This window comes from Maylandia zebra, linkage group LG9 (genome assembly GCF_041146795.1).
Source record: "Maylandia zebra isolate NMK-2024a linkage group LG9, Mzebra_GT3a, whole genome shotgun sequence".
Classification (NCBI taxonomy): Eukaryota; Metazoa; Chordata; class Actinopteri; order Cichliformes; family Cichlidae; genus Maylandia; species Maylandia zebra.
The window spans coordinates 27,990,487-28,018,477 of NC_135175.1; the positions used below are offsets into that span (position 1 = coordinate 27,990,487).

Sequence of the window (27,991 nt, forward strand, 5' to 3'; positions counted from 1 at the left end):
GGTGGTAGATATCAAGCGGAGAAGAAGTCACTTTCCAGGTTCTCGATATGGAAACCGGGCAGAGCGCACCGGCGTCGGACATGGGGGGAGACCACACAGCTGGGGTGTGTGTGGTGGAGCGGGACCGAGAGAGGGGCGACGTGTCCAGCCCCAGTCCACCGACTAAGCAGCGCTCTCTGCGGGTCGTCTACGTCCTGAACGATGGGCTTAAGTCGGTGATGGCGAGCAGCCCGGAGTCCGGAGCGCTGCAGTGTTTGCAGAGAGCCTGTGATTCGGAGAGCGCCCTGCTCACCACCGTCACCTTCGGAAGGTTGGACTTTGGAGAAACATCAGTACTGGACAGTTTCTATGATGCAGGTACTTCACAGGAAAGTTACACAAGAGGGAGGGCAGGTTTGCACAAGTCAGACTTCTAACTGCAAGTGTGCGAAAACTTTTTATTATTAAAACTAACTAAGCAGCTCATATAAAACTGTATCTATCTATCATGCAGACTATTCTTCTTTTCCTTATTGGTGTCGGGAAAGCTTTTTTTTGTTCTTACAGTAATTCTGGTTGTGGTGGTCACATGATGAGACACGTACCTGTATTGGTGTTTGGGTAGCATGTAATCTTGATGGTGGAAGAGGTACCAATACACAATGATAAAAATAAAATGGAATATAAACAAATATTCGAAGTAAGTACACAAGTGGTAAATAAAAATGTTACTACATAAGTGTCGAAATAAAAAGTGAAAAAAGAGGTTAAACTGAACTTCTTCAATTTAACTTAAATTGAAATTACTCAAGATATTTTATCTCCACCACAGTGTGAACACACTGTAGAATAAACTATAGACATAAAGCAAGAGCTGAACCTTAACATACACTGCAGCATACTCCAGAAGGTAGGATAAATAAGACTCATGCTTGCAAGACTATGGTATGATCAGAGTACTTTTAGCTAAGTAATCTATGTTAATTCCTCATACACCATATGCTTTGATTCATTAGCACTAATAATATGTTTTTATTAAATCAGGGGTTAAGTTGCGTAATAGCTTGTGAGTGGTTCCTGACTGTTGTGTTACAACAGTTGTAAGTTTATTGTAAGCTATGCAGTGAGATCACTGTTATAGTGCAGCATGACTGTGCAGCATTACTACCCTGGACTGTGATTTCGCAACACTAGTAGGTTTTTTTCAGTAGTCAGTAATTTACTTGTAAACTTGTAGCCTCGTATTACATCATGACGTATCTTTTGCAAATAGGTTCATACAAATGATAGATGTCTCAAAGTTATACTAAAGTACTAAAATTACAGCAGTTGGGTATATATGCTTATATTTTTTAATCCAATACATACCTGACTCTACTTCTGTACTTCAGTAATATTTTGAATGCAGTAACTTTGTGTTTTGTAGAGGTACTTCTTCCTTTTTGCACCCTTTATCCTATGCACATACTATACACATACTCAAGCTCTAATCTTTCCAGCAGTAGGAATGTACTAATAGAAAAAGTTATCACTAAAAAAGGTCTGTCATGGGCTACCAAGTTTGCAGCACAATAGTGAAAGCTTTTCTGTATGTTCACACATATAATTCTGCACAACTTGTTGAGCTGCTTTCTTATTCAGATGAGATCTAATTGTAGTAATAGTGCTACATGTTTGATTTTGGAGGTTTCTGAAACCTCAGATATCCTGTTACAATCCTAAAGAAATGGTACAGATTCTTGTTGGGCAAATATGTAAACCAATGAAATATGGAGCCACTCAGGCTATTAACAAGCAAATGACTGAAAATATGCACTTGAACGCTCTTATATTACTGGCTTTGGATGCTGATGATTACAACATTTAAACTCATTCGTATGAATCCAAGACAGCAGTTGACAATAGTGATCTTAGTGAGCCTTGTGAGTTGACATTAATTCTTGTTTATTTATTTGCTAACTCAGCTGACACCTGTTGTTGTTAATGGTTAAATATATTAAAATCTCACCATAAATCGATCAATGTTCCCCAAATAATTTTCAGTCACTTATTTCATAATTCTGTCTCCATTATGAAAAGATGATGCCTTTGAAAGCTCCTATTTTTAGGGGGAACGAAACCTGAGCTCTTCTTTAATTGCGAGCTATTTATACTAGGCAGCACCACAACTCAGCTGAGGAAGAGCCAGGCACATGTATAAGTTTTAGTCCCCTCAGATGCCCTGCAAGCATAGTACAGGGAGTGCAGAATTATTAGGCAAATGAGTATTTTGTCCACATCATCCTCTTCATGCATGTTGTCTTACTCCAAGCTGTATAGGCTGGAAAGCCTACTACCAATTAAGCATATTAGGTGATGTGCATCTCTGTAATGAGAAGGGGTGTGGTCTAATGACATCAACACCCTATATCAGGCGTGCATAATTATTAGGCAATGTCCTTTCCGCTGGCAAAATGGGTCAAAAGAAGGACTTGACAGGCTCAGAAAAGTCAAAAATAGTGAGATATCTTGCAGAGGGATGCAGCAGTCTCAAAATTGCAAAGCTTCTGAAGCGTGATCATCGAACAATCAAGCGTTTCATTCAAAATAGTCAACAGGGTCGCAAGAAGCGTGTGGAAAAACCAAGGCGCAAAATAACTGCCCATGAACTGAGAAAAGTCAAGCGTGCAGCTGCCAAGATGCCACTTGCCACCAGTTTGGCCATATTTCAGAGCTGCAACATCACTGGAGTGCCCAAAAGCACAAGGTGTGCAATACTCAGAGACATGGCCAAGGTAAGAAAGGCTGAAAGACGACCACCACTGAACAAGACACACAAGCTGAAACGTCAAGACTGGGCCAAGAAATATCTCAAGACTGGTTTTTCTAAGGTTTTATGGACTGATGAAATGAGAGTGAGTCTTGATGGGCCAGATGGATGGGCCCGTGGCTGGATTGGTAAAGGGCAGAGAGCTCCAGTCCGACTCAGACGCCAGCAAGGTGGAGGTGGAGTACTGGTTTGGGCTGGTATCATCAAAGATGAGCTTGTGGGGCCTTTTCGGGTTGAGGATGGAGTCAAGCTCAACTCCCAGTCCTACTGCCAGTTTCTGGAAGACGCCTTCTTCAAGCAGTGGTACAGGAAGAAGTCTGCATCCTTCAAGAAAAACATGATTTCCATGCAGGACAATGCTCCATCACACGCGTCCAAGTACTCCACAGCGTGGCTGGCAAGAAAGGGTATAAAAGAAGAAAAACTAATGACATGGCCACCTTGTTCACCTGATCTGAACCCCATTGAGAACCTGTGGTCCATCATCAAATGTGAGATTTACAAGGAGGGAAAACAGTACACCTCTCTGAACAGTGTCTGGGAGGCTGTGGTTGCTGCTGCACGCAATGTTGATGGTGAACAGATCAAAACACTGACAGAATCCATGGATGGCAGGCTTTTGAGTGTCCTTGCAAAGAAAGGTGGCTATATTGGTCGCTGATTTGTTTTTGTTTTGTTTTTGAATGTCAGAAATGTATATTTGTGAATGTGGAGATGTTATATTGGTTTCACTGGTAAAAATAAATAATTGAAATGGGTATATATTTGTTTTTTGTTAAGTTGCCTAATAATTATGCACAGTAATAGTCACCTGCACACACAGATATCCCCCTAAAATAGCTAAAACTAAAAACAAACTAAAAACTACTTCCAAAAACATTCAGCTTTGATATTAATGAGTTTTTTGGGTTCATTGAGAACATGGTTGTTGTTCAATAATAAAATTATTCCTCAAAAATACAACTTGCCTGATAATTCTGCACTCCCTATAGGTAGGCCCGAGAGGATATAAAACTTGGCGGCAGATTGAGGGCATGTTGTTATTACCTCTGAGCTTCAGTAGAAAAAAATGTGGATTTTCAAGTCAGCATAATTGTCTGTACTTGCCTTTAACTGACTCATATACTGAGATTCTTCTATGCAGGAGGCTCTCATGGGTGAGTGGGTGTTGTTTCCTAGAAATAAAAAAAAAAGATTTCTAGGAAAGGATAACATTCAATGAATACCAATGCCTTCCATCATGTATGTTCTTGTTCATGCTCATATCTTTCAATGGGAGAGCTCCCAACTGTGTCTCTTGTTTCTTTTCAACTCCACTCAAAACATTTCCCACATTTAACGAGGCCAAAGATCACGGGGCAGATGCAGCACAAAACTCAAAGGCAGATGTATTTCAAACTCAGCTCATTTGTCACCTCTGCAAATTGCATCAATGTTAAAGAGCTATGCTCTTATGTTGTCACCTCCATCACCTCCTCCTTACAGACATTGCAGTCGTGGATATGAGCGATGTGTGTCGGCAGCCCTCCTTGTTTTACCACCTGGGTGTGAGGGAGAGCTTTGACATGGCCAACAATGTCATCCTATACCATGACACCGACCCCGACACTGCCCAGTCACTGAAGGTACACATGCACACTCTCCCATCAGTGTAACTAGTGTTCATGGACACCATTCTTTTACGTCTCCTTGGGACAAAATGATCTGCTGTGTTATTTACAGACTAACATGTCGTACAGTCAGTCCTACCAGCTGTTTAAAATAGCAATTCAGGAATAATACACTATGTCACTGTCCGAAAGTCTGGAAACATATTCTCACATGCTCTTTATCTCCGCACAGGACATGGTGGCACAGAAAAACACAGTAAGTTTCTTATGTGTGCATGTTTTATAAAGATTTCTGTGTGCACACCATCTGTTTCTATTTCTAGAGGAATATTCCTGGCAGATACCGTTCACCCCCATGCAGAAATGCAGACAGGAATGCATATATATATATATATATATATATATATATATATATACACACACACTCTCACACACATTGTGTACAAGTACACACATGTTAAATCATGAATGGCCGGCTCGAGAACGAGAGTCATATTACTTGTTAGTTTTCCTAGAAACTGACCTTCACTGTATGTACGCTGTCTTCTTTGTGTATATGTGTGTTTGTGTGTGGAGTAGGCTGCTCGTCCTCCACCGTTAGGTTTTCCCTGGGTTCAGTTGCCTCCAGAATACAGAGGCTCTGGTCTGAGAAATAAAGTAGGTATCAGGCCTGCATCAAGGCATGCTGGGATATTCCCTAGTTGACTGATAATACTAACAGACAAGGAAGTGAGGATGGAAAACAATGACCTCTCCCTGGGATGTCGTGTGGTTAACAGATTAAAGCCCCTAACAACACAAAGGAAGCAATGGATAATCAGCTATAGCATGCTTTAAGAGTGCTGGATGCATGTGCGTTTTTGCACTAAATTAAATTTGCATCATCTCAGAAAGAATCATGGAATTGCATTTAATCCCACTGTGGGGAATTTACCTAAAAAGTGTTTGTGAAACAATCCTCACTGAATATAACTGAACAGAGTTTAACAGGAGAAACTTACAAGTGTAAATCAGAAGCAGCTAGTTGCTGTGGCCTAAAGTGCTGTCGTTCGATGCATGAAATCATGATGGTGACTGCTTTAAAATGATGTGTGGTGCTGTGACGACCATACTAAATAACTACAAATCTAGTGATATAGTTGTTAAATAAAAGATGTAGAAATATATGTTTTAAGAATGAACACAACAAAAAGACAGTCAGCAGTGCGTGTAAGATTTGTCAGTCCTGAAATGCTTTGCCAAATGCTTTTGTACCTGCAAAGCTTATCATTTCAATTTCAGATTTAAAGGTAATCACATTTGTTCATATGCAAAGCTGGAAGAAGAGGCAGAGGTTAGAGAGTGTTAGGTGGTTCTTAGTACATGAGGCTTATTACTTCTGGAAACCTTCACTGATGTAGTATGATGCTACCAAACAGTCTCAGTGGTGCACTGATCCTCTCATTAATCACTCTAATCCCTACTCTCACCTCCTTATCTCTCTCCACCTGGACTTCTTTTACACCTGGCATTTGCACAAAGCTGTCAAAGTGCTTTTCTTTCTGTAAACAACTTGTAATTAAACCTTCTCTCCTCTCTTTCTAGGCATCCAGTGGTAACTACTACTTCATCCCCTACATAGTCACCCCTAACCACGAGTATATGTGCTGTGAAAGCGATGCCCAACGGAGGGCAAGCGAGTACATGCAGCCCAACTGGGATAACCTGCTGGGCCCACTGTGCGATCCCCTGACCGACCGCTTCACCAGCCTGCTGAAGGACATCCACGTAACATCCTGGTGAGATACAAGTGAAAACAAGGGGCTGCTGTAATCCCACTATCATGGTTTCCCAGTACAGACGCAGATGTAGACTGTAAAGTGCAACTATGTTTATTTTTGCTGTACTCACACAACCAACGTAACAGCTATGTGTGCTTAAAAATCAAACCCTTCTTGTCTTTAGCTCAAAACACAGCCTCTCTCTTTGTGTGTGTGTGTGTGTGTGTGTGTGTGTGTGTGTGTGTGTGTGTGTGTGTGTGTGTGTGTGTGTGTGTGTGTGTGTGTGTGTTGCATCAAGTTTCCATTTCTAAGGAAATCAGAGGTTGATTAGTCAATACTGTGTCAGTCAACCACCTAACAGTGCTTCATGTCCGCCCCACCTTCCCTTCTGGAGCTTGGCAGAAACAGCACCTCACAGTCATTTACAAGAAAAGCACCCCCCCCCCCCCCCCCCCCACCCAAAAAACAAACAAACAAACTACTAAGTAAGGAGTAATATAGGCTTTCAGCTAAATGTGGTGCCATACTTAGTTATGAAATGTAGTAAAACGGAAGTGTAAAGTAATAACGTAAGACAGAATTTACAAAACACCATCTGAATAACATACTTAAGTATAGTATGTTATTACAGTACAATAAAAGTGCTTTATTTGGTGTGTTCTGGAAAGATAAATGTTAAATATATTGCAAAGTGTTGGAACATCAGCTTAATCTCAAATTAACTTAATATTTACTTTTAAAATGAGTCATTTGCTGTGTCAACACTGGTTAAATGAGTTGTCACTGGTAAATGTATCATCTTCATCTTAAAGCATGAACAAAAATAGCCTGTTCACAAGAAATATTAGGTTATAACAGAAATCGGTGTCAAAATTTCCACCTCCAATGTCGTGTGTAAGGGCACTGGTGTTATCTGCACACTCTGCACTGAAAATCAAGCAGATTTCATCCCTTCTGTATTACTGTGATTCATTCTTTGCTTGTTTAAGCAAAACCTGCTATGACGCCTCACACAATGTCTTCCGAGTACTTACGTCACACCCTTGCTGACTCAGCAGCACTGTCTCCCCATTAACTTCAGAGTCCATTTTAAGATTCTGGTTTTAACTTAAGGTGCTTCAAGCACCAGCTTACATCAGTGAACCTTTACATCCTTTTGTCTCCAGCACGTCCCTGAGGTCATCTGAGCAGGGCCTGCTAGCTGTGCATCATACAAGGCTAAAAGCTGATGAGACAGAGCTTTTCCAACAGTAACCCCCAGACTCTGAAAAGCTCCTTCTGAGCTTGTGATAGGTGGACTCTGTGTTTTCTATTACAAAACAGCTAAAAACGAATCTTTTTAGACTTGTGTTTGGCTACCTTTTGTTTTTATCTTCTGGTATTTTGTCGTGAAGCATTTTGTGATGTTAGGTGCTTTAGAAATAAAATTAAAAAGGAGTTGGAGGTAATTATTCTAGGGATGTTCCATGCATTTGTTTTGCACAATGCAGTATTCCGACTGTAGGAGTCTATAGTGAGGATCATAGTTCATAGGTTTTTGTTAGTACTACCAACTGACCATTAGCACTCAATAGTAATCTCATCAAAACAGTAAGTAATGTCTGTTTGCTGCAAAATAAGGGTTGGTCCACTAGAGGTCAAAAATTGTTCTTTAGATCAACATTAAAATGAAAGCTTCTTTTCTTCCTCTGTTCCTTGTCTGTGTACATATAGTGCTTCCTTTAAGGACACCCTGCTCAACGACATCAGGAAGGCTAGGGAGAAGTACCAGGGAGAGGAGCTGGCTAAGGAGCTTTCACGCATTAAACTCCGAATTGATAACACAGAGGTCCTAACACAGGACATTGTCATGAACCTGCTGTTTTCCTACAGAGATATACAGGTACAAACACATCAAACATGACCTTCATTTCTTTCTATCAGCTGGGAACTTCTTAAAAGTTATTACAGACTGAAGTTCAGAATGACATTTATATTCTAAATGCATTATCATTAGGTTTAAATTTAATGCCCCTTTTGTGGCTTCTCTGACAACCAGGACTATGATGCCATGGTGAAACTGGTGCAGACTCTGGAGATGCTGCCAACATGTGATCTGGCTACCCAGCCCATGATCCAGTTTCATTACTCCTTTGCCCTGAACAGGTACGCAGCAGCTCAATGAAACTGAACATTTTGATGCCCAAACCCTGTGGTAAAGCAGATTTATCTTCTTTAATTATTTTTAGGGATCCCACATTTTTTGTTTTTTGTGCCTTTATTTCACTGAGGACATTCATTCTAACATATCATATAAAATGCACCATAAATATGCAGTGTGGTGATATCAGGAGCTAAAAATGTAGTAACTGCATGTCAAAAATGCAACAGACCACAAGTCTAGCATTCTGTGAAAAATACATTTTTGTTGTTCAGGGAAAATTAAGTATACTGTATGATTTAACAACTTTAGCAGCAATAACTTGAAGTCTTCATTTTCTGTATGACGTTTTAGCCTTTCACAGCATTGTAGAGGGATTTTGGCTCAGCCTTCTTTTACATTTTCTTTAATGTTGCTTTTGTTCATTGAGGTTTACAGGCACTTGTTTATACACAGCTCTCTTAAGGTTCCCCCACAGTATTTCAGTCAGATTGGAGTCTGGACTTTTGCAACACCTCGATTGTTTTCTTTTTCAGCCATGCTGTTGTAAATTTTCTGCTGTGTTCAGGATTATTGCTCTGTTGCATAATCCTGCTTGAGCCAAGCTTTAGCTGTTGGAAGGTTACCTCACACTTACTCTAGAGTGATTTGGTATATAGAGAAGTTCATGGTCAAGTCAATGACTGCAAGGTGTCCAGGTCTTGAGGCTGCAAAGCAAGCCCACATCATCACCCCTCCACAACCATGCTGACAGTTGATATAAAGTCTTTATGCTGATATGCTGTCATTGGTTTTAACCAAACGTGGTGATGTCAAGTATGATCACATATCTACACTTTGCTTTTGTCTGTCCAAAGGATAATGTTCTGGTGGTCTTGCGGTTTGTTCAGATGGAACTTTCCAAACTTAAGCTGTCCTGCAGAGATACCTTCTCCAGGCAGCTTGTTCAGGCTTTCTCTCATTGTACTGTGATTAACTTTAACATTTAACATGCTAACTGAGGTGTTTAAAGTCTGTAGCTCTTGATTTTTTGTTTGAAGTTTCTCTAAACATTACAAGATCTGATCGTAGGGTGAATTTGCTAGAACAGCCACTCCTGTGTTAACACACACCCGAATACTCCAGGCCAGTAAACTGCCCAAACTGCTTTTGAGCAGGTAGTTAGGCTGATGATCAGTTATCAAGTGCATTTAATTAGCAACACCTGGCTGGTACTTGCACTTTTAATTCCTATGGAAGTAATAAAGGTGTACTTCTCAGTCTCATGAAAACGTTTTCCTTCATGTGCATGTGCATGTACGTGCAGGAGGAATGCTCCTGGAGACAGGGAGCAGGCTCTCAGAGTGATGCTGCAGGTGTTGCAGTCCTGCGAACATCCTGCACCAGACATGTTCTGCCTCTGTGGACGAATCTACAAGGACATTTTTCTCGACTCTGACTGCAAAGACACTAAAAACAGGGACAACGCCATTCAGTGGTGAGAACACACAGAAATAAATGCATCTTATTCACATCTTATTGTTTCCTTGTGTGTATTCATCTGTATTTCCTCTTCCACCTGTCAGGTACAGAAAGGGCTTTGAGCTGCAGCCCACTCTGTACTCGGGTATTAACCTAGCTGTCCTCCTCATAGTTGCTGGCCAGCAATTCGAGAGCTCCATGGAACTCAGAAAAATAGGTAACCTGATTCCCCCTTTGACTTGTTCTCAGCGGACTCTCAAGTCAATGTGAAACACCTAAGTTGTGTATTTTCAGCATTCAGTTTGCATTCAGTAGCTCCTTTTCTTGATATTTCTGTGGTACAAAAGTCAGCTGAGACCATGCCACTTCAGTTTCAATCAGACTGCAATTACAATGTTCACTTTTTGTCTTCTTATAATCAGGGGTGAGGTTGAACAGCCTGCTGGGGCGCAAGGGTTCCTTGGAAAAGATGAATAACTACTGGGACGTCGGCCAATTCTTCACCGTTAGCATGCTAGCGAGTGACATTCCTAAAGCTACTCAGGCTGCAGAGAAGCTCTTCAAGCTGAAGCCACCTGTTTGGTAAGAGAGAAGATCTTGTAAATATATAAAAGTTTCAATGTCAATGCATGTTTTTCATAATAAAGATTAGTTTTAAATTTTGGTCACATTCTGATCCCCAGGTCTCAATTTTTTAAAGATGTATTCAGCTTTCATAGTTGTAGTGAAGTGTCAGGACATTCATCTTACAAAAGTACATTTGTTTTTATAATGCAACTCTTTTATTTAAGTAAGCCCAAACATGCTACAAAAAAACAGTTTACGAAAACAAAATTTCAAGGAATTGTAAGTGTGATGCTTTTTATTTTAATGATTATAATTGGTTGTATTTTCTTCCAGGTATTTGCGTTCAGTAGTGCAGAACTTACAGCTGATCCAAAGGTTTAAAAAGCAAAATTTGGAGCATTCTCCTCAGAGAGAGAAACTCAACTTCTGGATGGACATCATCGTCGAGGCCACGCAGTGCACCACCAACAGACTGCGGTTTCCAGTATGTAAACATATACATGCATTCATGCTGAAAAATGATGACTGAGGGGTTCAAAATCAAATGTTTTGGTGTTTGTGTTTACAGGTGCTGATTCTGGAGCCCACCAAAGTTTACCAGCCATCCTATGTGTCTATCAACAATGAGGCTGAAGAGAAGAACGTCTCCATCTGGCATGTTTCTCCTGCTGAAACGGTCAGAGCATTGCCCATCTAATCATCTTCCTGTTAGGAATATTGTCCTCCGCTCGGAAAAATTCTAAATATTAAATAAAAATTAATTTAAAATGGTGAATGACTTAAACTAAATCAGACAACATGTATGCAAACAGAAGGAACTTTGATGTGAAATCTTCCATCACATATTGTGACTGAATAACACGTAATTACACAAACTCATTGCACCCTCATTTTGTCCAGTATTTTAATTGCACCCGAGTATACCAGGGTGAAGTACCACCAGTATTACCAGTAAACAACAAAAACCACCAAAATGCTATATCAGAATTTAAATTAGCCTACATCTTGCCTTTTGTTTAACATGCAGTGCTGATCAAACACATTATAGTGAAACGAAGTTTGATAACACTTCACATTAATTGTAGTCAAACATCTCAAGACAGGTGAACATAATGCTGCTTCATTGATTTTTAATTTTTTTTGTAAGGAGTACATGGAGGTTTGGGCTCAGATAGTTTTGGGATTCAAGTTTTATTTTGCATCCATGTGGAGTCTGTTTAAAGATTGTTGACTCATCATTGTAGAAAAAAAAAGAAAAAGTGTGTTGCAGACACTTAAAGCTGAGCCAGCATTAACTAAATTTGCTTCACCTATGCTAATTCAGAAATGCTAGAGGGCTGGAGCCGTCCAACTAAGTAGACAGAAACATATACATATATGCATATTTGTTCATTTACCTGCTAGAACCTACTGGAACAAAATGTTAGAGCTGAAACACTTTATTTGTTGATTGATTAACTTCTGTTTTTTGTTACAGAAAGGTATTCATGAGTGGAACTTCACTGCAATGTCCATCAAAGGCATTAGGTATACAAGAGACATGTTTGGGAAACAAATAGAAATAAATAGAAAACGTACATTTTTGTTCAATTCAAATTTCTCTTGTGGTTTTATGGGCCTGGGCTGCAATTGTAGTAACTCAGGGAACTCAGGAGTGGTGCAAACAAGCATATAAATTGTGGCTCCCTGCAGCTATATCCATAATACATGAAGTAAACAGAAGAACTAGCTGCCAGGAACATCATTAGGGATCTCCAGCTGACCTGTTCAGCCTCAATATTCAAAACAGTGACATATTGTGCAAAGCTTCAATTACTCAGTGCAACCGGAGGAGGAAGAAAGAAAAAAATGCAAATATCAGTAAGGATATTCCTCGTGGTTAATGGCCAGTGCTTACTGTGAAAAAACCCCCATCACCCATGCTCTTAAATACAATTTGACGATCCAGGTAAAAGTCTGGCTATAGAATAAAACAACTTTTTTTCGTGTTAGAATACAATCCCTCAACACAATTTGATTGTCTGCTCTCCTGCTTACCAATCTAAATTACTCATTTATATCCATGTATTATTATTATACTGTGAGCAAATGTAAGTTTTTTGCACGCTAATGAGATTTACTTTCATCTGTGAAAAGGACTGTTATAAAATACAGCATAAGGAAGAGTTAAATAAAATAAAGAACAGTGCCCAGCCTAATGCGGCCCTTCTGTCTGCAGTATCAGTAAGTTCGATGAGCGTTGCTGCTTCCTCTACGTCCACGATAACTCGGATGACTTCCAGATCTATTTCTCTACTGAGGAGCAGTGCGGTCGGTGAGGACAAACACCTCTAGATGTGTTTGTGTAGGTGTGTGTTTGTCATGTGTCCGTCCGTGTTTGTGTTTGTACACTTCATACTATATGCGCAGATGTGATCTGAAGGCCTAGAACTGTAAATAACTGTAATAATGTCTGTGTCGTGTTATGTGTTTCAGGTTCTGCTCCATGGTGAAAGAGATGATATCTGATGGTACTGGGAATGCTGTGGAGCTGGAGGGGGAGGGTGATGGAGATACGCTAGAGGTCAGTGTGAGCTTGAAAGTGTGCTAACACACACACACACACACACACACACACACACACACACACACACACACACACACACACACACACACACACACACACACACACACGTGTGTGTGAGATATTTAATGGAAAATATGGAAAATATGTCATTTCTATGCCTGTTTTTCTGTGCTACAGTATGAATATGACACCGATGAGACAGGGGAAAGGGTAGTGTTGGGTCGTGGCACCTACGGAGTGGTGTATGCTGGGAGAGATCTCAGCAACCAAGTCCGAATTGCCATCAAAGAGATCCCTGAAAGAGACAGCAGGTAGGTTGACCTACCAACCTACATTCATGGTTCCAAGTCTTTTTGGCATAGCTGACAAAACAAAAGAAATGCATAAACTTTGCTTAATATATATAATAATTAAAATATTTAAATTTTACTGATGGAGAACTGATGGCAAATTCAGTTTTTTTCTTCCACATAAATAAAAGTAAATGCAGTAATTGCATTTAGTATATTTAAGAGTTTATTATGTTGTAGTAACACAAAGAGCAAACAGTCTTTATTTTACAGTTGAACTTAAATCACACAAAAACAAATAGGAGCTTGCAGCAATGTTTTACCAGTATTTAATTTTTAATAATTTACTTTGCAGCAAATGTGTCTGGATTATTGGACAATGAACAGATAATGTTATTTCCAGTGTTAATACCAATGTGAATGTAGTTAATGATAAAACAGAACCTACACAAATAACACACAAAGCAAGGGTACGAAATGCAATTTGTCTTTTCTGATGTCTGTTTTCTTTTCCGTGGACAGGTACTCTCAGCCCCTTCATGAAGAGATCGCTCTTCACAAGTACCTGAAGCACAGGAACATTGTTCAGTATTTGGGTTCCATTTCTGAGAATGGATACATTAAGATCTTCATGGAACAAGTGCCTGGAGGTATGTTTGTACAAACCACAGAAAGAGACACAATTCTGTGTAATAGAAGCTGTCTTGTGTTACCTCCTATTAGGTAGCCTTACTGCAGTATACATCTAGTTCAGCCTCAGTGAAAAGGCAAAAAAAATGTCTTAAGCAGAAAAACAACATATAAGATATTGTGTCTAAATGATGTTTTCTCTAAAGCTCATCTATTTCAGAGAGATATGCTTATGACCACCGAGTTGGTAATTAGTCTAACTAGCTGGGTGTTTTTCCACCTTTAAGATAGGCTTTGGACACGCCTTCTTTCTTTTCTCCAGGAAGTCTGTCTGCATTGTTACGGTCGAAATGGGGTCCTCTGAAGGAGGCAACAATTATCTTCTACACCAGACAGATTCTGGAAGGTCTCCGATACCTGCATGAAAACCAGATCGTCCACCGAGACATCAAGGTAGAAGGAACCCCGCCTGCCATGATACATCTTTGAGGAACACAGCTGTTACTTCTATAAAGTGAAATGTCATTATGACTGAATTTCAAGTTAAAATTATTTTTTAAAGAAACTTACAAGTAGTCTTAGGTTTGAGCTTGTGGATACAAAGTTGTCTTGTCTGGAAGAAAAGACATTAAAGTATTGAGCATTACATAGGATGAATGAGTTTCTTGCTGACTGAGACTATATGGTCGAGTATTGTGGTCCTCAAGTCCAACCTAAAACCATTCATTTGTGCACCATCATGTGGGATCTCAGGCCAAAGTCTGATGCACAAAGGCGACCACATACTGGACACTTATGTTGGTTCTCGTCCTCAAAGATGCACACTTTTCCACTTGGCTACTTTGTCTCTTATTCTCATAAGCTTGCAACCTGTTAGCTTCCATGATTTCCTATTGTTTTACATCAATGTCACATTTCTGGAGGGATTTTTTTCAGGGTGTCTTTAGTCAGCTTTGGTCATTCTTAGCTGAGACTGTGTTAGTTGGCATCTGAGCCTGCAAAAGTACATTCATGTTAAGATACATCAGTCAGTTTGACGTGCCTGAGACATAGGTGTTCTGAATTGGTCGAGAGTGAGCAAGCAGATAAATCAGAAGTAGGTTTATGGGTGAATGACTTTAGAAATGAGGCTAAGAGACTGCTGACAGCTGACACACAAGAGGGACCTGAGACACTGAGAGCCATAAATGTGTACAAATGGCAAAACTGCAGAGCTGGTCCTCGTACTGCAGGCGAAAAATTAGTAGACGAGGTGGGCCGACCAAAGATCCAATGAGAATGGGTTAGTGGGCATGCCCCTCAGAAAATCTCAGAACTCCAGGGAAACCTATCAAATCACACACATATGCATATGTATCACATAGGTGGAGAGAAAAAAAAAAGAATAACTAGAAAGAAACAGCACTGAAGATCAGTGGGAACAATGACAGGGCCAAGAATAGAGCCTCGTGGAACCCCATTACTGATGGGGAAGTACTTGGTGATAATTGGTGATAATTCTGTAGGCTTCAGTTTAAATAATAATGACCCACATAGTTCAATGCATTTAAATCTCTCCTCATTTGTTTCTTTTTAGGGTGATAATGTCCTAGTTAACACCTATAGTGGTGTCTTGAAGATCTCTGACTTTGGTACCTCAAAACGGTTGGCAGGAGTCAATCCCTGTACAGAAACATTCACAGGTAACCTTTTCGATCATCTTGCAGAATTTGAATTTTACAACAGGTTTTAAAATACATATAAACACCCATCAAAACCCATCAAAACATAAAAAAAAAACCCAACAAAAAACTAATATATATATATATATATATATATATATATATATATATATATATATATATATATATATACACATATATATATATACACACATACATACACACACACACACACACACACAGTATACCTAAAACCTAAACAATGAGATTACAAAGGCATTAAATAAAAGAAACAGCCTTTCAATATTACAATATCTATAAAAAACAATTCATTATTGCTAGAATATAGTTTAACACGGTGGTTTCATCTGATGTACCCCGAGAGCCATGTGCAATGTACACAAACACACAAGTCTTCAAACTGTTCAAAAGTATTAGCTTACTATTAAAATCATTCATGCCCTACTTTTAGCTGCTACTCCATGTAACAGCTATTGGTGACTAATTTCACCTGTTTTTGTGTAGCTAACAGCCCAAAGCTGTTCATGTACCATTTGTTTATGCTGTTAGCTAACCATTTAAACTGTTCATTGTCTATGACTGACAGAAATTTCAAACAATAGCCCAGGGATTAAGTTGAAGTTTGTAATAACAGTAATCTGTTAAATGCTCCCAATTCTTTTGATCGTTGGGCTGAAGGAAGGACAATACTCGGTGTATAAATGCTCAATCAACAAGCTTTTATTCCATACAATTCAACACTTTATGAGCATAAACCATCCGGATGGGAGATGAGTCCGCCTGATCTCGAAGTGTCTGAGCGTTCCTCCAATTCTTATAGCTTCAGCCCCCCTCCACCTAGTCATAAAACCTAAACATCCACATTTTTTCTCTCTCTCAGTGAGCCTAAGTTATGATCTTGCCTTCCTGTGCTTTATGTTCTGTTCTTTTCTATTCAGACAAATAAGGTGATGACTCTCTGAAAACAGTATTTTTTATACCTCAGCCGTATAATGCATCATAAAACAATATCATTCATTCACAATAAATCAGCAGTCTAATGTAATACAAATCAGTTTAATAACTGTAATAGTTATCACCTTCTTCTTAGTCAGGAGAATAATGCAAACTAAAACTACACAATGATTTCACAATCTTTAATTAGGGGTATAACGATAATATAATAATCTCACAAATCCCACGAAGTTCTCAGACGTGAACAACTTAAAAACGTTCTGCTTGGAAGAAAAATGCACAATGAGCAATTTCATTTCTCTTTAACTCCAATGTCACAAAAAGACACACGAGCCCTGACCTGTCATAAACAGACTAATTCAGTCTGAGATGCATAAATGGAGTCTGAGATATGCTCACTCTCAGACTATGAGTGTAAATATCAAATGACCTTCAAAATGTCAAGAGCCACAATCAGCCTCTATGGAAACAGAGAGACACATGAGTGCATGCGAATGTACTGACATACACATTTATTGGCCATCTGGCCTTCTCCAGCAGCCAGCAAGGTGTGTAATTAGATTAGCTAATCAAGCAGAGGCAGAAGGGTGTTTACCTTTCATTAGGAGCTGTCTGTGTGTGTGTTTCCTTATCCGTTTCTTCTCTGGAGCATCACTTGCTCTTGTCTCACTCTCCTTTTTTATAGCTCTTGCTGGCTCTCTATTTACATCAGCATTTGGAGCAAATGCCAATCTGCACAGAATTTCTGAGCAGACTGGGAGACAAAATAAAATTCTTCTGAAATCTATCTATCTTTAATCTTCGCCTCAGATTGCACTTTGTGTGCAAGGCCATGCAATAAAATGTCCAGTCAGGGTATACACTGTTATAAAAATATTAGCTAACAGAAGCAGCCTTTTGCTACTTCATAGTCTTGGTTTGCAAGTAAAAATGGATTTGTTGACTCTCTTGCATCTCTTTCTGTGTTGCAAATGCTTACACGATATACTTCTCTACTTGAAGGTACCTTGCAGTACATGGCTCCAGAGATAATTGACAAGGGCCCTCGAGGCTATGGGGCACCAGCTGACATTTGGTCCCTGGGATGTACCATTATAGAAATGGCCACTGGGAAACCTCCCTTTCATGAGCTGGGGGAACCACAGGCAGCCATGTTTAAGGTAGACACTGAGCTTATTTGTGTTAGTTTGCGTATTTACTTATGAACCTTTCCAGCCTTCAGCGGTCCAGTTATTTGCAAAACACATGTTTATTTTCTTCTAACACTAAATCTCTGTGGTCTCTCACTTCAGGTTGGCATGTTTAAAATTCACCCAGAGATTCCAGAGTCTTTGTCACAGGAGGCCAAGTCATTTATTCTACGTTGCTTTGAGCCCGACCCTCACAAGAGGGCCATCGCCTTGGACCTGCTCAGAGACACTTTTGTCAAGCACAACACCAAGGGCAAGAAGAGTAAGATCGCCTTCAAATCACCAGGTAAATACAGACATTACTACAATGCCACAAAAATATCATCACATTTCCAAATGGGTTTTACTGCATGATTTTTGTGATGCTCATGTAAATAGTAGTGCTATTTGATTAAAAAAAATACAGGTGAGAAACCAGTAATATCCAAACTGGTTTTTCTTCCCTTTGTGTGAGGTCATAAAACCACATATATTTCTCACTGTCACAGCTGAGCAGCCGGTGCTTTTCAGATGTGAACCCAAATGCAGACCCAGGAGAACAGAACTTGAAATCAAACAAAGAGCGAGCCTTTATTTGGCTGATGGCGGGTGGAAACATGAAAACTAAGATACATGATGACTCGAATAACAGACTGACTATGATTAACTATGACATGGATAACAGACAACGCAACACTGACAAAGAGAAACACGGGGCTTAAATACACTGAGGGATAACGAGGGGAATGAGACACAGGAGGAGAGCACAGCTGGGAGTAATCTGACATGACAAGACCAAGATGAAGCAAAACTCAATACATTGACATAGGACACAGACTTTCAAAGTAAAACAGGAAACATCACAGACACAGACTTGACTAGGATACAGTTGACCGTAACCATGGGTCACAGAAACAGAGCCCAAAAGACTAGAAAAGATAAACGATGACAAAATCAAAATTCAGTAATGATACAAAACTTAAAACACTGGGTCACTGACCCTGGACTGTGACACTCCCACCCAATCAGTGAAGGTCACACTATGTCACAGAAAATGACATTATTGCATTTAGGCTTCCTTACCCTAACCCTCAACATTTGACCAACCACCACAGTGGATTTAAAAAAAAAAAAACAACATCATGTGATTAAAGCTATAATTCAATTTAATTCAATTTAATTGCAAGGTCAGTCTCTTAATTGCCCCTGTGTTTTTGCCTTTTCAGTCTTCTGAATCTGAATCTGAAAACTAACATTAACTTGTACCAGAATGATGGGAAGATAAATATGTCGAGAAGGAGAGAAACAGCATTATCCAAAGCATATCTGGCAAATATCGTAGAGGCAGTGTTATGGTAGTAGGCATGTAGCGCTGCCAGTGGAGCTGGGTCACTAGGTTTTATTGATGGTGTGATACAAGTAGCAGGATGAAATGCAATGGTGAATGGCCATAAAAAGTCATATAATAAAGTTGAGTATGGGTAAAGGACAAAATGTCCTTATGTGTGAGTGTATTAAGTTTTAATTGTCTTGCCCATGTCTTATTCCTATTCTTCTTTTTATGTATTCTTCAGACTATATCCCTAACATCTCCCTGCCAGTGCAGGTGCAAGGCGAGGCCGCTGGCAGTAGCAGCAGTGAGCATGGCTCTGTGAGTCCCGACTGCGACGCAAAACACGACATATTCTTTGACAAGAGGAAAAGCTCTGGCTCCAAGAATCTGCTCAAACCTCCCAGTTCTAACTACCTGAGGTGTGTCTGAAACCACATACTGAGATTTTGCATCAGACTGGGATCGGATGGCATTAAGAAAACTGTTTCCTTTTAAAATATTGTTTTACAAATTATTAGAGCAATGAAACAATGTGTTTCTGCAAAGAAATCCTGCTGCTGGTGCTGAAGCTCAGATCATGTGAAACGATGTAAATGAACGAGTGCATCTGTGTGTGCAGATAGCAGGTGGCCTTATTGCACTCACACCGTCCTCCGCTGCCTTTTACAATACTAATTTAACGAGTCCTGATAATTTTACAAGCTTCAGCTGGTGGCTCTGCACACATCAGTCGAGCACCAATGTGCACACATGCATGCACGTCACGCAGCGCTGACTCATGCTACTTCTGCACTTTCCTTTGCACACAGAGTAGCCAGGAGAGGCTTGTATCTGTAAATAAATTAAAGAGCACACTGCTGTAAATCATCTGTTCACTTCATGTCTTGTTTTATGTGCTTCTCAGGTAACTTTGTGTGTGTGTGTATGTGTGTTGCAGTGTGCCTGATGAGGGTTCAGTATCAGAGGACCGCTCTGTTCCCCCATCTCCTGAGGACAGGGACAGTGGTTTGTTCATGCTAAAGAAGGACAGCGAGAGACGGGCCATTCTGTACAAGGTCCTCAATGAAGACCAGGAAAAGGTCATCTCCAACCTCAGGGAAAATCACATGCAGGTGTGTGTGTGTCTACTTGTGTTATATATAGAGTGGAGATATAAGTCTGGTTCCAGAAGCACACTCGGGGGACATATATTGTTGTGGAGAGAAAGGTCTGTTCACCTGAGCAAACATGATGACTCAGCTTTCCTGGAAGACCCAGTTTAACGTTTTAGTTATAAAAGTAGTGGCTTTGTCTCCAGGAAACAAGGGCAGATCATAAGCCACATTTTACAGGTAACTTCTGCTAATCACAACCTGCTTTGGAGCAGTTTATGTTGAGAATTTAATATAGGCTGGAAATGCCACGCTTTCACTGATTCTTTTATTTACAGCACTGTATAAGTGTGGTGTAGATGTTCTGCTGAAGGAATATATTTTATGTATATAACCTACAGAGCCATACATACTAACACAAATTGCAGTTTTTATCTAGAAATTTTTGCTACCTGCTCATCTGTTAATGACTCTCGAGTAGACGGTGTCCCAATGATCCATTTTGTGCAGAAGAGTCAAGTGATACATCAAATCAAGTGCACACAGAGCTCTAAGCATAAAGCTGGGGTTAATGGGAAGAGTTGATAACCACCGTAATGAAATCTGGATCATGATACCCCAGCTGGGGTTTCAGATTTTACCAAACCAAAGAAAGCCTGGCTATGTTAGACTTGCTTCATATTATACCCCTATGATCTATGTCTGAGCAATTTGCAACACAGATTGTCATTACTGTTTCACTACCATGAATCCAGTGCAGTCACAGGGAGCCTAATTGCAATCTAAAATAACTGTTGTTCCTGATTCTTCCATTGGGGGGCGTAATTGGTCTTTCAGAATACTAATATCCTTCCCTAGATAAAGAAATGTACTTTATTGCACAGGGTAAAATCCTAAAAGATAAAGATACAACCCAACCAGGAACAAAAATCTACAAAATCACTTATAATTTTTAAATTTTTTATAATAATCTTAATAATATGGGCTTGTAATGCTACAGTTATTGATCACTAGGCTTAAATTGCACACTCTGCTAAAACTGTGTGTAGGGTAGCGAGGATCTCCAGCTGTCCATCGATCACATCAAGCAGATCATCTGCATCCTTCGAGACTTCATCCATTCCCCGGAGCGGCGCGTCATGGCGGCCACCATCTCCAAGCTCAAGCTGGACCTCGACTTTGACTCCACATCCATCAACCAGATTCAGCTGGTGTTGTTTGGTTTCCAGGACTCGGTCAGCACTAACCTACACCCACACACACACACACACACACATGGTTTCATTCCAATTGTTTCATTAGAGAGCAATTTGGGGTTCATTTTCTCGCCCAAGGATACTTTGGCACGCAGACTGGAGCAGCCAGGGATCAAATCACCAACCTTTGATTTGTAGATGATGAGTGCTACCTCCTCTGCCCTCCCCAGAAAGAAGACTTCAGTTCAGTTTACTTTCTGTACCTTTCGTCTCTGACAATAATGACAGTTTGTTTTTTAATTGGTGTCCTTAACTGCCAATTAAAAAGGCCCTAAAAAGTATTTCCACGTTTTCCACTAGACATCTTGCCAAAAACAATCGAATAAATGTACAACCAGCTATAGTGAGTGTGGAATCTTGTGAGTGTTGAAAAAAAAACTACAAATAAAAGTGTCTATACTGTAAATGTCTGTGCGGACCTTCTCAGGTGAACAAGGTCCTGAGAAATCACCACATTAAACCCCACTGGATGTTTGCCATGGATAACATCATCCGACGAGCTGTGCAGGCTGCAATAACCATCCTTATACCAGGTGGGCATCTCTGGCAGCTGCAGCCTGTCATAAGCTTTTTACTCCATCTAGTGGACATTAACATCCATGCTATTTTACTTTTCCGATTTATGGTTTAGTAGTTTAAGTAGTAGAGTGCTCGCAGAAAGCCAACAACATAACATCAATTACCTTGACCTATGACTTTTTTACTAACACAATAGAGCTGCAGACCCACTTTGGCCCGGCGTCAGAGTGTGAGGGAGCAGAAAAGGAAGACGAGGTCGATGAGGAGGAAGCAGAGTTTGGACCCATTTTAGTGCAGCAAACTGACGAGACGGGGACAACGTCCGATCACACACACTCTGCGGTCAGCACTGTGAACTCCTCCCACTCCCACGAACATCAACGCTCACATCATCATCTAGGCGCCCAGCTGGGCAGGCTCAAACACGAAACCAACAGGTACCCACTTAATTAAATGTTTTGTTTACCACGGTTAAGGTCAGGTGGAAACCTTCACAGGCTCATGTGGAATTTTTTCTCCAGGCCTGCATGCACAGGTTTCCACTTGTAACTGAAGCAGGAAGCGGAAAACAAGGACAGAACGTGAGGTTACAAGCATACCCACGTACACTGTCACTATCTCTTCAGGGCTGTTTATGATAGGTGGCTGACATACCCACAGGGGCATGAAATGGAGCAAATTTCTGCACAGTCCTAATACACAAAACAGTATGGTGCCAGTAATCACCTTAATCAGATGGTAATTACTGGCACCATGCTTCAATGATACAGAGAGGGGTTTTCCTCAGCTCTTACATTTGCATTTCAAGTTGTTTTGTTTTTCCTTACTGGCTCACAAATGCGGTCATGTGAGTGGCATCTATCAAACGCAATAATGTCTTCATTCATACCATCAAGAGACATGTGATCAGTGATTTCATCATCACCTTTTTTTTTAGCTTTTCCTTTACTGCTTTTAGCTATTAGTAACTTCAACTTAAGACGCTTTAGTTCATTACTTTAGATTTAATCTTTTTCAGCCATTCATTCAGATTTTGGTATTTGTTCTCAGCATTTCTGCTTCATTTTTGCCTCTCAAACACTCTCAAACAACACACCTGCAGCTGACTCTCTGCAGACTTTTGAATTTTTAATTGAGATAGCCTCGTGGAAACTTTATTAATAAGTACCACAGTGGAAATGGGACTGCAAAGAACAGTCTGATACTCATGTTGACTTTGTAAAAACTGCATCTGCACTTTAGCCCTGTGCTTGTACATGTCGATTTAGTCATAATGTAAAAATCTACTTTTAGCTGCTTACTGCATGTTTGATTTGGCATGGTTTTTACACTAGAGATAATCCCAAAGGCATTTATGTCTCCTCCTGAAATAGAACTGGGGATTTTCTCTTGTTTGACAATTGTGTAATGCACTATAATGCGATTCTTGTATTTAGCCGTTGTACTGTGTAGCTATAGCTCCTACCAATAACTGACATTAATGCGTGTGTCCAAATCAGTTCCACTATGGAATTTCAAAGCAGGAAGTTTCAGTATAAAATAGTTTGTCCAAACATATTTACATTGTGTATACCAGGAGAAACTATAGAAATTAACTTAACAGATATTATTGTTGTTGCAGGCTGCTGGATGAGCTGCTACAAAAGGAGAAGGAGTACCAGCAGGTCTTGAAAGCCACCCTGCAGCAGAGAACACATGATTTAGAGTTGGTCCGAGTCAGACACAGACCCCCAGGTAAACTGAGTCACTCACACACTCCCTGCTAAGAAAAAGTGCCATGTTTAAATATGCTTAACTTTTACAATCTGACTTCTAAACTGGTTCCATAAAAGACTTATTTCTCCAGGGAAGAAGGCTAGGAACATTTTGAAGGTATTTGCATGTTTAAGATGAGACTAGATAATAGAGATTTAAGTAAGATTTAATGTTATTTAATGTTGTTAATTTGTTGCAATTTCTGAAAAAGAAGTATTGTAAATCAGAGACCACAGTCTATAAAATTAGACCCTGTATCCATATCCATAAGGAGTTAGATCAGGAAAAGAATACTGGATAATAATGTTAGGGTTGAGTTAGGTTGGGATTCAGTTGTGGTAACACTATATAATTTATATATTTATTTTTTGCATAAATGTATGATAATATTCCACAGATAATATTGTAAATAATTCAGCACTGCTGACATGTGCTTGACACTTAGTAGGTTGTGTTTTTACATCTGAAATGTGATTCCCGCCCAAAATAAAAAGGAATGTAAACTCGTAACCAGATATGTAGGTACTACGACTGCTAGCATGAGGCTTCTAATCTCAAACAAATTAATGCCAGATAGCCAAGAGCAATAAACTCTACCAGCATCTGAACAAAGTTTAGTCACGGGAAGATTTCTGGGCTCCATGGAAAAGATAAGGTAGTGAATGACCACACAGTCTGCAGGAAGAGCTGAACAAGACTAGAGCCATTGTGAGAGTGAAGGCTTCAGGCCAGAGCCATAAAATGTAATTTCCATGGGTCAGGATGCAGATGGAGATGGGAGTGATCCTGTGTTGCATTGTCCAAATAGTTGTGGATGGACCTGTATTAAGTCCTAGTTATCATTCAATTCATTCTTAAAAAATGTTTGTTCTAAACCTACAATGTTTGGAAACCTGTTGCTCTCAGTGGTAATGCTTATGGTATTTTTTTGTGGAAATCTGAAAACCAAGAATTCCTCAAATCCTGTTTCAGGCTTTGAATTAAATCTTCTGCAGATGGGATCAGAAATTGTAATTGAGAGTTAGTTACTCTACACTCCACCAGTATAAACAGTGAAAAAATACAAAATGCTATAGCATTTTTAGCAGCTTCTATTGCACATTTCTATTTCTATTAGTAAGTTAATGATATAGGGCTTATGTTCACAACTGCTTGATCGTGATACAAAAACACTTTTTTCTTCTTCTGTTATGAAAAAGAGGAAGTAGGGGGAAATAGATTGTACAGCTTAATCCAACAGGAAGGTTTTAAATCTAAACAAATGCCTTTCCCTTGAATCTTTCTCAAAGACATTATAGCCTCCTTACCTAAGACTCTATTCTTTAGTGTAATTAATCTCTAATCCAGCTGGTTTAAAACCCTCCTGAGCGCCTAATGGAAATTTGAAAGTGCAGTCTCTCACACACTCTAATTTATTTAGAGTGCTGCACCCAATGATAATGATAGGTATCAATTTTATGTCCTCTACTGATGATCCATATATTGTGAGAAAAGACTTCTTCCACTTCCACATATTGCAGTTCAAATATTTGGGGGTCAGACAGTTGGAGCAGCAGAACTTTACGTGGTAATGTGTATATATTTCAGATTATCCTGTGAATTTAAGAGAGAGCTGTGCTTTAATTAGTGGTTTGAGTTTGGCTCTTTGCCGGGGACTTTTTCTCGTTGCGGCTATTTTTAAAAGCCCCCGGCATTATTTTGAAGTCCTTGTCAAGTTTAGTGTACATCTCTTTGAAGTTGCACGTCAGCCTGTAGCTGCTTGTGCAGCTAGTTTGACATGTATAGGTGCCAAAGTGATGATCTAACATTCTTGTGCTGTCGTCATGGAGAAGAGATCATTAACCCTGTCATGCATGAATTATGACAACCTCAATCAGGATTTTTTTCTTAAGTATCTTATTTATCTTTAGGCATGGAGGATGAATTAAGTACTTAAAAGAAAAATCCTGATTGAGGTTGTCATAATTCATGCATGACAGGGTTAAATAACAGTAATTACAATGTAACACGTCATCCAAGTATATTAACATTAAACGACCATTGGGTGGCAGGGTATGGAGTGACACATCAGTGTGCAATGTAGTGTTTTATGTGCAAGTATACCATCAACACTGACACAAATACAAGAAAACAGCCTTTGACTGGCTGCTCAGTGTAGTGACCAGAAAGGGTTAATACTGAAGATCAACATGTACTTTGAGCAAAGTGTTCTTATACCTGTCGTTTCAGACATTTCACCTCCATCCATCCACCACATCCCAGCAGACCATGAGCCAGACAAGCAGCTCATCGACTGGCTGAAAGAGCAGGGCGCAGACCCCGACACCATAGACAAGGTTGAGTATCTTTATATAGGCCATTAGTGTGCAGCTTATCATTCTAGTGCACCGTGGCAGTGAAGTGTCAATATAAAGTAAGAGTGCTTCTGTTTTGTCCTAGTTTGTTCTTGAGGAATATACACTGACGGACATTCTTCGTGACGTTACCAAAGAGGACCTCCGGTGCCTACATCTACGGTATCTGCACATAAGTTATATAAAGCTAGTCCTGCAGTCTGAGAAATAAACACATTTCATAAAAGTCATACATTTCTTTCCAAGTACATGAAGAGTAAATCTTCATCATTGCCTCCTTGACATTTACCTTTTATAGGTCACTGACTTTCCAAACTCCTCTGATGTTCCAGAAAACATTAGAATGGTTAAATCACACCATTTTTCTTCCACAAGGTTAAATGGTATCTCACTGTACGAATAGCCTCTTCTGAAGTGGTCTGATGTCATTTTACCGTTTATAACTGCAAAAGTCTTTTAGAAACTAGGGATGCTGCTGACCTCGGTTATCTCCTGTCACAGAGTAATAGGTCAGAGTTAAATAAAGTCAGACTTTTGCAAGCATACAACAAATGTTTGTTTTGCAGCTATAAAATACTTCAGAACTGTTGACCCATTGCCATTAGCTTCTCCCATGGCCTATAGTACTGCATACCAACTTAATAGATTAGCCCCACAGATTACCACTTATCACAAATATATGATTTAGCATTTTGACTCAGTAAAACAGCAACATTTTAACCAAGAACAATGACAGATTGAATGGTTTTGCTTTGTGACAAACCATTGTTTCATATGCTCTGGCAAGATTTCCCACACAAGACTGCTGTACTGATGTGTTTGATAAGACTTTATCATCCTTTTTTTTTTTACCTCAAAGGACATAAGCGATAAGAGAGTTAACCTTACAGCCTTTTTTACTGCCTTTTTCAAGTTATACTTTTAGCTAATAATTAACATGCACATGTAGGTGTGATGTGCTGTAACAACATCTATGCTTCCTTTCAGGGGCGGAATCCTCTGCCGGATCTGGCGAGCCATCCAGCGGCACAGAGAACGAGACAGGCTGGCCAACGACAAGCGCTCAGAAAACAATGCATGATGGAGTAGAATTCTGTTGTGGGGAAAACACGCACATGTTCACACATTACCATGATCTCTCCTTTTTCTCTGACTCTACGGTGCCTTTTTAAAAAAATGTTGTTTTTGTGTTGTATGTACAGGACTCACTGAATCCACGTAGAGTCCGACTTGACCAGACCAAAGTGCTTTAGTGCAGGCACTACTGTGTGTACCTTTGTGCTTGATATTTATGAAACATGCTCCCCTAATGTTTCTTCAGAGCATTGATTCTCAAGCTTTTTTGAAATGTTCACTTTCAGGAGTGCCACAATTTTTGTATTTAAACAAGCACTACAGCCCTGAACTTTTTAGGGACTTTTCAGAAGTCACATGTGACCTCTTTAACTTGACTGCTCCCTGGTACAAGCACGTCATGTGGCATTAACGGGTGTCATGTTTACTGCCTTCACCTTCAGCCAAGCTCCAAATATGCAAATGTTTCTGGAGTTTGTTTCTGAAATTGTGCAAAATTCAAGAATGACAATAGGTTTAATTTCACATTGTGTCTTTGGCCATCCTAATGTCAAGGCTCTGTTTCTCCCAGAAGGACATGGCTTGAGAACCACTGCTTTAGGATGTTAAAATCTGCTGTATATTGGTACAGTCAGCTGTGCTGTCTATGATGAAAAGAGTCCTCAGCATTGAATGAATTTAGGTATCTGCTGTATTGCGTTCTGCATCTTTTAGACTTGCATTCTTCTAAGCAAACTGTCCTGCTTAGCTTAAAATGTTGTGTCTCTAAATATACATTTCAGCCTAAAGCCTTAAATTAAACATAATGTAGCATGCACATATATCACTGCTGCTGATTAGATTTTTATGCATGTTATTTATTAGTCGTAACTACTCTCTTGTATTCTCTATCTGTATTTAATTTATTTTTTATTCCACCTGTCATATTATATGTTCTTTACAATTCCAATAAACCTGGGAAAAGCAACATTTTTGGCTGATTTGCTTCAGCA

The 27,991-nt window shown here is 39.7% G+C and overlaps 1 protein-coding gene across 4 annotated transcripts; it reads left to right on the top strand.

Moving 5' to 3' along the window:
• The first annotated feature begins 47 nt into the window (after positions 1-47).
• map3k15 (mitogen-activated protein kinase kinase kinase 15) lies at positions 48-27,968 on the top strand. Of its 4 annotated transcripts, none has more exons than XM_023155451.3 (30): positions 48-357; positions 4,274-4,413; positions 4,631-4,654; positions 4,978-5,055; positions 5,983-6,176; positions 7,872-8,040; positions 8,197-8,303; positions 9,605-9,775; positions 9,864-9,976; positions 10,182-10,341; positions 10,660-10,810; positions 10,895-11,002; positions 11,804-11,853; positions 12,545-12,640; positions 12,802-12,889; positions 13,070-13,203; positions 13,705-13,832; positions 14,135-14,265; positions 15,389-15,494; positions 17,451-17,608; positions 17,741-17,924; positions 19,192-19,369; positions 19,888-20,062; positions 21,091-21,276; positions 21,725-21,830; positions 22,013-22,253; positions 23,438-23,550; positions 25,801-25,907; positions 26,011-26,087; positions 26,913-27,968. In XM_023155451.3, the coding sequence occupies exons 1-30, from the start codon at positions 48-50 to the stop codon at positions 27,004-27,006; spliced, it is 4,077 nt and encodes a 1,358-aa protein (XP_023011219.1). In that variant the 3' UTR covers positions 27,007-27,968. The 4 variants fall into 4 exon arrangements, with proteins under 4 accessions (XP_023011219.1, XP_023011220.1, XP_004551900.1 ...); XM_023155452.3 differs by having other exon boundaries at positions 19,219-19,369; XM_004551843.4 differs by lacking the exon at positions 4,978-5,055.
• Positions 27,969-27,991: the final 23 nt, after the last annotated feature.